General features: G+C 39.8%; 1 protein-coding gene across 2 annotated transcripts in view; it reads left to right on the forward strand.

The window, feature by feature from the left end:
- Positions 1 to 164: 164 nt before the first annotated feature.
- Positions 165 to 14,133, forward strand: part of LOC133639801 (MHC class II regulatory factor RFX1-like) — a 22,326-nt gene continuing 8,357 nt past the window's right edge. The window contains exons 1-7 of one of the 2 annotated variants that reach the window (XM_062033413.1): positions 165 to 301; positions 3,755 to 4,133; positions 10,090 to 10,187; positions 11,190 to 11,282; positions 13,639 to 13,715; positions 13,789 to 14,044; positions 14,104 to 14,133. The exon at positions 14,104 to 14,133 is cut by the window's right edge and continues 152 nt beyond it. In XM_062033413.1, coding sequence (XP_061889397.1) covers positions 3,782 to 4,133; positions 10,090 to 10,187; positions 11,190 to 11,282; positions 13,639 to 13,715; positions 13,789 to 14,044; positions 14,104 to 14,133 — 906 coding nt within the window. In that variant the 5' untranslated portion in view covers positions 165 to 301; positions 3,755 to 3,781. The remainder of the gene's footprint in view (positions 302 to 3,754; positions 4,134 to 10,089; positions 10,188 to 11,189; positions 11,283 to 13,638; positions 13,716 to 13,788; positions 14,045 to 14,103) is intronic. The other variant, XM_062033415.1, reaches the window with a different exon arrangement.

The raw sequence follows: 14,133 nt of genomic DNA on the forward strand, positions 1-14,133 counted from the left end.
TTGAAAGCTGGAAGTGGTCATGAGACGCTTGGCCCCGGTGAGAGTGATTGACGGGAAGAATTGACCACTCAGCAAAGGGTATTTTTCATGACGCACAGCCCACCTCCGTAATCGGCCAATCAGCATGCAGCAGGGGGCCGGGCTTCGGCAAGAGGCTAGCAACAGTTGCCCCGGTGAAGGCGAGGCGCCATAGTCACGGTAGTCCTGGCGACAAGAACCAAGCAACGGGAGTCAACAACAACCCTAATGTAAGGGGGAAACTTAGGACTAAAACGCCAATATCGGGGGGAAAAAAGCAAAGGTGAACGATTAAATTCTGATTTTGAAATGAATGTATGCTCTCCAAAGTTGCCCGCGGGATTTATTTGTGCCGCGTGAAAGCGGCCGAGCGTGTCACTGATGAAAGTGGTTGCTCGCTTCTCGCGTGCGCAGGCGGTTGTTATGGCGATGTCACAGATCTCTGATAGGAGCACAAGATGGCGGGTGTGTTCTAATGATTGGGACTCCGGTACTTTTCTCCACGGCGGGCGTCACGTTAGCCCGCGTTGCGCGACACGTAACTTCGAACGCCACGGAAGTTTACACGTTTCACGTCGTGTTGCGCGCCGTGGCGGAAGGTGTACACACAAGCTAGCACGGGACGCTAGCCGAAAGCTAGCTACTATTATTGGCTGCTAGCAGCGAAGCTATCATATCGCGAACTCCGCACAAACACATAAAATCAACCACTTAAAGCGAGTATGTGCTTAATAATGTCAATATTTGGAAGTGGCCAGTTGGATATTTCTTTACGCAACTTGAGAAAAGTTTTTCGTTTTGACATTGTGGACACTCGGCGAGCTTGGTGGTCATCCGTGCGCCGCGTATACCGAGTGGGAACTTACACTGCCACGCAGGAGTGGCTTATCTTCCGGTGGGACGGTCCAAAGTCCAATAATTAATATGGGCATCAAGCCCCACTCGCTACGGTGATAAGATAATCGTAACCATAATGGGTGTAACTATTCGACGGCGTGGCGCAGTTGGGAGAGCAACCTAAAGGTTCCTGGTTCGATCCCCACCTTCTACCAACCTTGTCACGTCCGTTGTGTCCTTGAGCAAGGCACTTCACCCTTGCTCCTGATGGGCCGTGGTTAGGGCCTTGCATGTGTGAATGGGTGTGTGAATGTGGAAATAGTGTCTAAGTGCTTTGAGTACCTTGAAGATTTTGATTGATTGATTGATTGGAACTTTTATTAGTAAATTGCACAGTTCAGGACCTTAGTCAGTTCACCATACCTAAATGGTAACACCCGAATAAGTTTTTCAACTTGTTTAAGTCGGGGTCCACGTAATCAATTCATGGTATAAATATATACTATCTACAGATAAATGCTTTAAAATGTAATATCGGAAATTATCGGTATTGTTTTTTTATTATCAATATCGTTTGTTTTGTTTTTGTTTTTTATTAAATCAACATAAAAAACACAAGTACACTTACAATTAGTGCACCAACCCAAAAAACCTCCCTCCCCCATTTACACTCATCCTCATCCACACTCATTCACACAAAAGGGTTGTTTCTTTCTGTTATTAATATTCGGGTTCCTACATTATATATCAATATATATCAATACAGTCTGCAAGGGATACAGTCCGTAAGCACACATGAGTGTGTGTGCTGCTGGTCCACTAATAGTACTAACCTTTAACAGTTAATTTGACTAATTTTCATTAATTACTAGTTTCTATGTAACTGTTTTTATATTGTTTTACTTTCTTTTTTGTTCAAGAAAATGTTTTTAATTTATTTATCTTATTTTATTTTATTAATTTTTAAAAAAGGACCTTATCTTCACCATACCTGGTTGTCCAAATTAGGCATAATAATGTGTTAATTCCACGACTGTATATATCGGTATCGGTTGATATCGGTATCGGTAATTAAGAGTTGGACAATATCAGATATCAGCAAAAAGCCATTATCGGACATCCCTAATACTGTCATCATAATACAGTCATCACACAAGTTAATCATCAGAGTATATACATTGAATTATTTACATTATTTACAATCCGGGGGGTGGAATGAGGAGGGTTTGGTTGATAACAGCACTTCAGTCATCAACAATTGCATCATCAGAGAAATGGGCATTGAAACAGTGTAGGTCTGACTTGGTAGGATATGTACAGCGAGCAGAGAACATAGTGAGTTCAGATAGCATAAGAACAAGTATATACATTAAATGATAAATAAATTAACATTAGAAATACATTTGATTATTTACATTTGGTTATTTACAATCCGGGGAGGTGGGATGTGGAAGGGGGAGGGTGTTAGTCAAGGGTTGAAGTTGCCTGGTGTTGTTGTTTTAGTGCGGTTTTGAAGGAGGATAGAGATGCACTTTCTTTTACACCTGTTGGGAGTGCATTCCATATTGATGTGGCATAGAAGGAGAATGAGTTTAGACCTTTGTTAGATCGGAAGGTAGTTAGGTAGAGAAGAGTTATACAAGTATAACCCATTTACCATTTCATCATTGATCAGGCGGTACGATCGGAATAAAACTGGACTCACTGGTGACGGTGGCAGAGAAGAGGACTGTGGAAAAACTACTGAGCATCATGGATGATGCCAGTCACCCTCTGCATACCGTTAACAGTAGCCAGAGCACCTGTTCAGTGCTAGACTGCTTCACCCCACTTGAAAACTCCTTTGTCCCACACACCATCAGACTGTACAACTCCTCTCTGTGGGAGAGAGGGGGGCACTAGGATGACAGGGGATGCAAAATAATAACAATACTGAAATAAACTGCAACAAAAAACTGCAATTTAACAGTGCAATGCATTTTCATAACATGGTCACTACTGCCTAGTTTCTCTTGTTTTATTCTTATTTTTACTGTTTTATTTTAATTGTTGCTTTTTATTCTTATTGTAATATTTTCAATTTTATTTCCATTCATACCCCCATTATTTACTTTTTAAATTCGATCTCAATTCTGTACACTGCTACTGTAATTTTTATTTTCCTGAGGGAACTCTCCTGAAGGAATCAATAAAGTTCTATCCATCTATCTATCTATCGATCATTTAACGGTTTTAACCCATTTATTCGTTTTAACAACGATTTGATTCAGAATTGGTTGTTGCTGATATGATTCAGGACGATATACATACATATTTTTAATAGTGATACCAAAGACTATAAAAATGGGACCCATTACCTCCGCTTGGTACTCAGCATCAAGGGTTGGAATTGGGGGTTAAATCACCAAAATGATTCCCGGGCGCGGCCACCGCTGCTGCTCACTGCTCCCCTCACCTCTCAGGGGGTGAACAAGGGGATGGGTCAAATGCAGAGGTTAATTTCACCACATTTAGTGTGTGACAATCATTGGTACTTTAACTTTAAAATGATACGATTCAGTGAGTTGAAATCGATTTAGTAACTTTTAGCAAAACTATTCAAGCAGTGTACAGTTTACATGTCACCTGCCATGCTTCAATGATAGGACTGGAAAATGTATTTCCGGTAACATTTCGTGAGGTTCTATTTTTGTGTGCTAGACCCAAGCAGGAAAGTCTCAAAAAAATTGCATAGCTGTTGAAAAGACCCACTTCCTCCTATGTGACACAGAGACACACGCACACACACACACACACACTGAGGTCCATGTGGCAATAACATACAAGTAAATGAATACGCTGCAAAGACATGTTTATAGCTATTCACCATTGAGAACAGTCTCCCTCTTTTTATCTACAGAATTAGTGCCTCAAAGCATTGGTTGCCATGGCGACTTCTGGATACTCGGAAGACCTCCAGCCTCAGCAGACCAACACAGTAACCATAGCAACACCGGCTGCCACCACACCCTCATCCGCCAAGACATCAGCACACTTCCTGGCCGGACTACCACTAACCTCTGGGAGCGTTGCAACAGCAAACCAATCAGCCATGGCCTCCAAAACTGGACAGGATGCACTTTCTTCCCAAGCCCCGCCCACCCAGGCTCAGAGCCAGAAGGCAGCGGTTTTGACGGCTCCCACACAACAGTACATTAGTCCTGAGATCCAACACACTGTGGCCCAGAAGAGTAATGGTCAGAGCACATCACCCCAGTACATCATTGTGACAGTTACAGGTGAGTGACTTGCACCTGACACAAACAAATACAAACATTCTCATGGGCTAGCTCACGCAATCATTTAGAGCAGTGGTACCCAACCTTTTTGTAACTGCGGACCGGTCAACGCTTGAAAATTTGTCCCACGGACCGGGGGGGGTATGGTATTTTTTTTTTTTTTTGTCATAAAAAAATACAATCATGTGTGCTTACGGACTGTATCCCTGCAGACTGTATTGATCTATATTGATATATAATGTAGGAACCAGAAATATTAATAACAGAAAGAAACAACCCTTTTGTGGGGAGGGAGGTTTTTTGGGTTGGTGCACTAATTGTAAGTGTATCTTTTGTTTTTTATGTTGATTTAATTTTTTAAAAAAAACAACTTTATTTTTTATTTTTTTATTTCTTGTGCGGCCCGGTACCAATCGATCCACGGACCGGTACCGGCCCATGGCCCGGTGGTTGGGGACCACCGATTTAGAGCATGTGACAGGTAGGCAAGTTTCATGAAGAATATCTTTGCAGCGTAAGCAACACATCTGATCATAGTTGGTTTGGCACGTTATTGTTTTGGAAAGGGATATATTTATTTTTAAAATATGATAGTTGTGTATAGTGTTAATAATGTACTAAACCATGTTACTCCTTACCGATCATTACCTCTTATTTGTTTGTTTTAACACACCTTTCCTTTTGACACAGTAAAACAGTAACCAGACGGACAAAAGGAGCGCAATTACACCAAAAATACAAAACCAATGTCCACCAAACTTTGTAGAGAGGTAGAGCATTGGCTGGGGAAAAAAATAAATAAAACATTTGGGAGAATATCTTTATTCAACAGAGCAAAGACAGGGCTACACCAAATAAAAACAAACATTACACAACTCCACATTTATTATAATGTAGGTGGCTGTGCGAATCCATTACATTTTAGTGAGGACCTGTAGAAACGTACGTTTTAAACATTTTACCACAGTTTATTTATTTATTTATTTGACAGGGACAGTACAATTAAACATTGCTACCCATAGGTAACCCATGTCAAAGTACATAAGACTTCTAGCCACAGTTTGAGTCACTGTGGCATCAAAAAAATAGCTCACTCACTCCAAGAACAATAGTGGCTGTTTGTCATCCTCCATGAACCAGGAAGTAGCCAGCTTACTAACAAACAGTTGGACTACCAAACACCATCATTTCAGGGTTTCCCCTACATTGCCAAGATGCCTGTGGTGGTGGGGGCGTGGTCAATAGGACATCATAACTTTATTTGCTATGATGCATATATTTTCTTTTAAAAGGCAAAAAAAGGTATACATACACTTAAAACAAATCTATTATTAATCATAGTATTAAAATGTATTTTTCTTAATATCGTTTGCTCTATTTTTTATCGTTTTGCACTTTTTAAAAATATAATTGTTGCTGCTTATTTTACAGTGTACTTGGTTGTGAATTGTTTTTCTCCAATCCTTTTAGTCACTCTTTCTTTATCAAAAACGACCAGCAACAAATCTATTATCTATTTCTGGTGTTATTGTAGTCTGTATTCGTGTTTAGAGACTCTTTACTTCTGTCGCTGCTGGGAGCCTTTCTCTCCTTAAAAGCCGCCAGAGTCATCTTAAATTTTGAAGATCGCTGTTCACGGGTATATCTCCGATACATTAAAATATGTCCACTTGGCGGACATGCTGCCTCTGATCCAGACAACCCAGTATGTATTGCTAACGTCATCACAACATTCGGTTTCGGCAGCACTGTTCTGGTGATTAAAGTATGTCTTTCTTCAGCGGCCAAAGTTTCGGTACATCACTAGTCAATAAGGCGAAAATAATAAACTATATAAGTATATATATCCATTCATACTGTAACTACCTGCTGGTGTTAATGTGTATGTTAGTGTGTGATGATGTAAATTTTTCCAATGGTCTGTGAACACACTGTCGGCAGAGAATGAGGAAGTGTTTTTGTGTGTTTGGGAGGGAAGCACGGAGACGTGTGTGCATGGAGGAAATACTTGTTGGAATTGGGCCTGTTGTTAGCATTCAATTGGCAATAACTGCTTAAAAGAACATAAGACTTTGTGTGGACGCTACAATGCAATATATTATTTTGTTTTGTTTACACGTAAAAAAAAACAACCTCATTTTTAAGTTGTGGCAGCTAATATGTTGCTGTAGCGCACTGCCACAATCAAATACATTAAGGGGAAACCCTTAATTGTTTGTTTTTTAAAGTCTTGTTAAAGGGGTCATATCATGATTTTTATTCTATTTTTAAAACAATTAATTTTGGTCTACATAAAATGTATTGATGGTTCTTTAATCAAAATTTTGCATAGATTTAGCTGTAAAGACCTATTTTTAAGCAACTTTTGGACTGCCTCTAAAACAGTTGTTTTGAGAGGCGAAGTTGTTAGATGCAAACGAAGCCCTCCTCACCACGCCTCCTCACGCTGACTGGGCTTTCGTCCCTGCCTCGGCAGTCTTGTTTTATGGAATATGGACACCAGTGTTTGCCACCAGCCATTTAATTTTTACTTGACTTTCACTACAACACAACATCCCATTCACTACAACACAACATCCCAGGTGATATAGCGAGACCAGAGGCTCACCGTGGTTTGTTGTAGGAACCAAGGAGCAGACGATGCGGCGGACAGAAAAAGGAAGCTCGGCTGCAAATCTGGTACTATAAACTGGCTAAGGTTTAACTTCTCTCTCCAGTGCCAAATCCTGGAAATATACATGTGTATATTGACAGTAAAAGGATTTTACATTCTCTATCATTTAATACTTTGACCACTTGTAAACAATAAAAGCTTGAGCCGGCTATACAGTAAACTACGCTATGAGCCACATCGCAAATGTAATAACAGATTGTAATACTAACTGGTCCATTGCCAAACACACTAGGCATTGATGCAATTCAAAGTAGTTTTTAGGAAAATCATTCTTTATTTTGGCGGTGGACGGTGACACTGTTGTCTTACAGTAGAAGGCTAAGCTAGCTACACAACAACTCGATGCTGATGTATCATTCACACATCTCTAACACACTGTTATTACTTACCGTTTCTTTAGCCACATATACATGGACAGCATTTATTTAACCTGATCATCATTTGGATTATAATGTTACTGTGTACTTGGACCCTGAAAAAATTATCTGATTATGATATGCATTTTCATGCGTCACACCTTAAATCAGAATACTTTACTTTGACATGTGCAGAACCATTGGCTTTGTGCATTTCTGCTTGGCCGACGTTATCTTGTCTTTATGTTACACAATTTTCTGTGTATGTGTCTGAGGCTAGCAGTTAGCACTTGGATTAGCTGTAAACTTGTAAATAAAACAGCTCGTTAAGACGACAAGTGGATCCCTTCTTTTATTGTTGCATCAACACACTCCTGACCATATTGTTGTTTTTGCTACCGGTACTCTCATTTTAAAGCAACAAACTCAACAGCATATAACGCTACTTCCGTACATGTTGAATGGGGGGGAGACAACAGCAAGACAATCGCTTCATTCCGAGACTATTAAATTTAGTTCCCGCTCCACCACCAAAGTACTGTATAACTGACATCAAAGACAGCACAGTAAGGATAATTCTAACCCGAATGTTGGAAGATGAGTTTCCATGTGCTACAGTCCGAATGATTTTCGGTGAAACAAAACAAATATACCGCATCCCACTTATACAGCTTTGTCCCATTCCCAATGTGAATGGGACATGTTTCACATATTTGGTAATATTTATTGCCAAATATATGTGTTTTATGTTGCACGATTGCACCAAGAAAAATTCCTAGTTTGTGAACCCGTTCTCAAACAATGGCAATAAAAACTATTCTGATTCTGATTCTGATTATAAAAAGTAAATTCACACTTTTGACTGAAACAATGCTGATGCATCAATTTTGTCACAGCTTAAGTCCACCATATAAACACCGTGTTATCTGCTTCTGGGACTTTGGAAACATTTTCGGCCACTCGCATGAGCAGCGCTACCTGAACATGTCAGACGGTGACTCGACGCACGAAGGAGCAACATTGAAAGACGAATTTAAAAAATATACACGTCGAGACTCCATCGATAATTGTATATTTGGGTTAAATATCGCCAAAAATGTATTTCTCTATATTTTGTCACACCCCTAGTACTGTATGAGTTGTCAGATTTGATATCTTCTTTTTCTTGACTCAGCACTCTCAGTAAAGTGTAGACCTCCCAAGGCTGAATTCTTGACAATATTGGAAAAGAACAGTAGCGTGTGTAGAGTGAGAGAGGAAGACAATGCAATCTGATGAATATAGTTTTCTAGGCTACTTTGTTCCCAATCTGCTGGATCCAATGCAGCTTTTTGCTCTTGCTAGAAAGGTGGTGTAATGACGTGGGCCATTAAATATCATCAATTCAAAGTTACTTACAAAAAAGTCTGTTTCCATGGCAACTACTGTGTACCCGGTGAGTAGTGTCTTGTTATGAGGTTGAAAATGAATGTATCCCAGTGCTCCTTAAAAGTGTGCACAGTCAACCCAAAAACTAATCCTAAATGTCAAAGAATGAAGTTGGCATTTCGAAAATCAGCTCTTAACCAAAAGAGAATGTGGACTTAGTCTTGTGTTTGCCTGGGTGTTTATTTTAGGGAGGTCTATTAGTAGATATTTTTGCCTGCTAGTATCAAGTAACAACAGCGTACTCTCACCCACAAGTCACAAGTGAGGGTAGGGGATGGGCAGCCTTGTCCGTGTACTAATGAGAAGGCCTGATAAATCATTGTAATATCTGCGCTTATTTAAAGGGAGCATTGATTCAAGCAGATTATCTCATTACAGCTAATGCATTAGCCAAATTGCTGCAATCATTCACAACAGATAGTGTCATTTAAGTATATCCATGAATCCAAACACATGTTTGATAGGATACTAGGCTATTTATATAATTTCAGACTTGCATGCTAAACACGCACCTTAAAATGTTTGTCTTGTTTTAACAAACTGACTCATAAATGATTCAAAGTAGATGTAGATTATTCATGATTCATGTAGATGATTCAAATGTATCTTTTGAATTGGAGTTAGATGAGAGCACACACACAAACCTATATATTTTAACACAACTTATATCTGTATGTTTGTTTCTGTTGTTGACAAGAACAGGGCCTTGAACGATAAATAGTCAACTCATATCTCATGATCTGTATACAGCTGTGTTTTCATTTCAGATATATTGACAGGTTAAAAGCAGCAGAAGGTCTATCACATCTGTCAGCCATTCACTGAGAAGAGTAGTAGCAGAGAGAGTCCATTGGGTGATACAATCACTGTCCTCACAGGAAAGGTGTTAAGGTTTGTTCCACGAGTCACAAAGCAGCCCTCTTCAATAAGTGGGTGTAGTCAGGGGTCTTAGAGTGCGACATCTAGTGGTAACACGTGGTACATGTTTTTAAACTATTATAGACCACTAGCAACTTTTTGCATTTGACTTGAGTAAAGTGTGGCACCACTAGATATATGACTGGTTGAAGTCGGAGAATCACAGTAGTACAAAGTTTAGTCAAAGAAGGGAATAATTAGCGTAAAAGGCTAGAAGGAAGTGCGTTTGAGCCTCTGCTCCACACATCCTCTCTTTGAACTGTATCCAATACCCCACCTCATGTGTTTTGTGCCCTTCTCGCATTTGATGTGCATGTTTACAAAATGGAGGGATTTCTCTCCATCTGGGGAGATTAACTGTCCAAAGCGGCCCTTCCGTACACAAGATACTGTATAAGGCAGGGAGGAAGGTTATGGTATGTTCACTGCCCCTTTCTCCTTAGCTCAGCAAACAATATGTTCTGTAGTGGCTTTTATTTCAACTTTGATGCTGTGGCCCGTAAGTACTGATTTTTGTGCATGCTTGGTCTTTAACTTGAGACCTTCTGATTCCATTCCCTCCCCTTTGTTTGGTGGCCAGAGGGTTCTGTTCACTCCAATGACAGTCGATCAGACTCCAGCTCGCCTGCCCCAGGTGTGTCTACACAGGTGGTCCAGCCAGTGCAGACCACCCCCCAGGTAAGCAGTACTATCTCCGAGCAGGCTCATCAGTATTTCCCAATCAATGTTTCATTGCATTTTTTAATTTGAAACACATTGTAATACAAAAATAATCTCAATAAGATAATTTCAGACATAATAGCTCATATAAAAAAACTAAATAATCATGCAGAGAATATGAGAATATTTATGAGGCATAATTACCTCATAAATTGAAATTAAATTATCTTGTACACTGCATAACTTCTCCAATTATGCATAAATCAAATAATATGATTGTAAATGTTGTTATGAATACATTTTAAAACTTAATGATAGACACCTTTGTGTACATGAAATGTTTACTGTGTGTAAAATATATTAATTTACTGAATAAGCAGATGCTTCAGCCTATACCTTTTCACTCAAAGAAAAACATGTTCCTTTTATTTTAAAACATATATGTTTAGAATGTATATACATGTGTACTTGACAGGTAAAAAAACACTAAACTAAACCTGATAAATCTTGAGCTCTATAAACGCATTAAATAATCGTTGGAAAAACAACAATATAGATACATATGAACATCCTTACAAGAATATACCAACTTATCATTGCACTAAATTAAGTTTCCCTACTCATTGTTATATCTGTTGACAATATACATTTTTAATTATTATATATATTTAATTATTTATTTATTTTGAAATAATGTGATGTTATCACTTTCTTTCTCATATAGGGATTATTGTGTAATTTCAGTTAATTGGTCCTATTTACAAATGTATTGTTGCTCATGTACGTATTTATGCCAGTGAAGAATAGTGACAGACAGACAGACAAGAGCAATTAAATGTTCTTGCACTAACTAGGTGGCTGGAGGTACATGCATTAATTAACCTGCGGATCAACCTGCTTCCATTCAGACATGTCTGGTGGGTGGAGACACTTTGAATTAAAATATGTGTATTGACTTACTAAAGGTTGTGCAACACCGATGTGACGTAAACCTGAAGGTGATGTTTCCTTATGCACCAGCAGAGGTCAGTGTTGCAGGCGGTGTCACAGGCTGGCAAGAGGATCCAGTCCACACCCATCAACAACCTACAGGCTGTGCATATCAACCAGGAGGTAAACATAACACGTTCTTATTAGCGATTAGTCCTTCATCGTCATTATTCTCTTGTAACTCTAAACTTGTTCAAGGATAGATTATAATTTCACCTTACTTTAAACAAATATTATTAAATGTAGAATCATCAACAGAACAGGGCCCTCATGTAACAAGAGTTGTGTGGCCTTCGTACTTCCTAATTAACAAATCATATCTAAAGTAACCATGTTCTTGAGCTCGGCATGGTCTGACCTATCACAAGTCAGTAGGAGGTGCTTCTTTCTTGTGTTTCGAGTGAACAGCGGAGCGATTGTTAGCCTGTCATTGCAGTGTTTTCGAGAACCGAATAAATGCTGAAATAAAGAAAATAAATGTTTCGTATGTCCCCCTTCTTTACATATAAATGTAAACCTTTGACATTTAAACATTCCAGCATATCACAAAGGATACGAAATACTTTGACTCTTTGATTACTCAATTTATTAATACAACACAAGAGAGCTTCTTGCGGTAGCAGCCGTCTACGTGACGTGACGTCCTCTTCGGTCTCTGGTGTTGTGACCACCCACTGCTGCTGTGGATTGCCACAGGAACACGTTTTGACAGCTATTGCTTGGATTTTACTGACGTCACATCCGGCTCACGTCCTGCCCATTGAATTTGCGTGGTGGTCAAGCTAGCTCGTTTTCAATGGGTACTAGGCGCCATTTTGCATTTCTCAAATACAAAATGCCCTATGCTTGTGTTGTTTTCGGCTGTACGAATCGTTCAAATCGCGAAACGGATAAACGTTTCTTCAAAGTTCCTCGAGAGGTCATCAAAAAGGGCAGAAGAGGGCAAGATTTTACGAAAACGCTCACACTCCAGTCCAAGGGAGCAGAGTCGAAGAATGCATAAGTTTGCAGTTATCACTTTGTTAAAAGTTTGTTTGATATACTTTTATTATTTCCCATTTAAGTATTATCCTGATATTACTTGCATTTCTTAAGCACATGTTTCAAAAAGCACCAACTAAATAAAAGAAAGTAAATGTGTGCAAAACCTAAGAGTTAAGCTTTTACCGAAGGCAGCAATCATAAATTAAGCTTTCAGCACATACACAATGTTGGCATCTATAGTTATATTTTGATAAAGACAGGGAAAACACGCTACTCGTAAACGGCGCGTGTTACAGCAACAAACATCAGTAGACGCAAAGTTAAATCATGAAATGCAACCTTACTCGAGCAAAAATGATGCAGGAGAGTCTTGATACCAATTTCCTTGACAGCCACACACAAACAAATTGTAGACTTCCATGCTTTTCAAAGTTTCCATCTGTTTTGTCGTGTAGAATGGTGTCTGAAGCACAATAGTTGGGTATGTCTGAGAATGCGGCCGACGTATAATCCTTGAAATATCTCGAAAAATCTTTATTGGGATCTATTCCATTGCAAAGTTAAATTTTTTGCTCAAATCCTGCTCTTTGCAGGAATATTTAAGCCTCTTTTGTACTCAGTTTGTGCGCTGCTTGCTGTGCAACAGCCATCTCGGCTTCGTTGACCACCACTGCTTTTCACTTCCGGGAGGAAGTCACGTGTTGGAATACTAGCAATAGGTGGTAAAATGATCACCTAGATAAATTACTAAATTGCATGTCCTCACAAATATTAATACGAAGCGAAAAAGTGAATTTTGGGTCCTGGCCTAAATTTTTTTTACATTGTTAAAATCAAATGTTTGCAAAGCCCAAACAACCACTACTGTGTTTAGCCAAATACACCACAGCCTGTAGTAAATGTGCGTATGTCACCAAAGAATGATCTCATCTTTGCCGTGAAAGAGGGTTTTCGCCAGGTGTAATATAAAGCTTGTTACATGAGGAACCAGGTGTCTTCGTATCTAGCCTACTGCTGTTTTCTGCTCATGGCATGAGAAGTACATTTTCTGAACTTTGACAGTACAGTATAGGTATGTTTAGTTTAGTTTAGTTTATTAATGATCCCCATTAGTCTATAGTCATACAGCTACTGTGTTAATGATCTGCCTAACAGGTTCTACAAAATGTGCCTCCCAAATAAACATCTCCACCCAGCTGTTGGCAGCAAAATCCTTTCTCTCGCTTATAGAGCACACACGGCTTTAAATTGTGAACAAATTGGATTGTACATGATCCTATTTATGTTTACTAAACTAAATATGAACAGATTTCATCCTAAAACATTTAACAATGGTCTTTTAGCATAACGATTATGTCTGAAGCCAAATCCTGTGAATCTCCATTAAGAAAGTATTAGTGTAGTTGTCACTCTTGTATTTTTTAATGATTTGTCTCTGTAATGGTGCTGAAGTTTATTGTTGTCGTGTAAGGAGTAAATATGAATTCTTGTGAAGGTGGAGCAGGTGTATTCTGGCCAGGTGCAGTATGTGGACGGAGGAGGCGCCGACGCAGCTTTCAGCACGTCCGCTATGTGAGTTGAAAGAGACTTTGCACAATTTGTACATTATTTTACATGTGCCATTATTTGCCTCTCGCCCTTTCAGTCGTTCAGCCAGCTATTCCTTTTCCGGCTCGCCCCTTTACTCGCAGACCCCTCCCGCATCCTCCAACTTCTACGAGGCCACGTCCAGCTCGGAGTCCGACATCAGCGGATCCGCGGCGGTCTCGGGTGCCTCGAGCGGGGGCACCTCAGCGGCAGGAGCCGGCTATGTCATTCAGGGGGCTTACGTGTTGGGAGGAGGGGCAGCGACAGGAGGACAGAGTTACTCCAGTCCTAATTCACGTGCTCCACCAGCCACCGTGAGTACTCCATATATTAGGAGTGTTTATGGCAGGACATAACCGTTATATGGCTGCAGGTGCAGTGGCTGTGTGACAACTACGAGGGG

The sequence above is a fragment of the Entelurus aequoreus genome, linkage group LG22, assembly GCF_033978785.1.
Source record: "Entelurus aequoreus isolate RoL-2023_Sb linkage group LG22, RoL_Eaeq_v1.1, whole genome shotgun sequence".
Lineage (NCBI taxonomy): Eukaryota > Metazoa > Chordata > Actinopteri > Syngnathiformes > Syngnathidae > Entelurus > Entelurus aequoreus.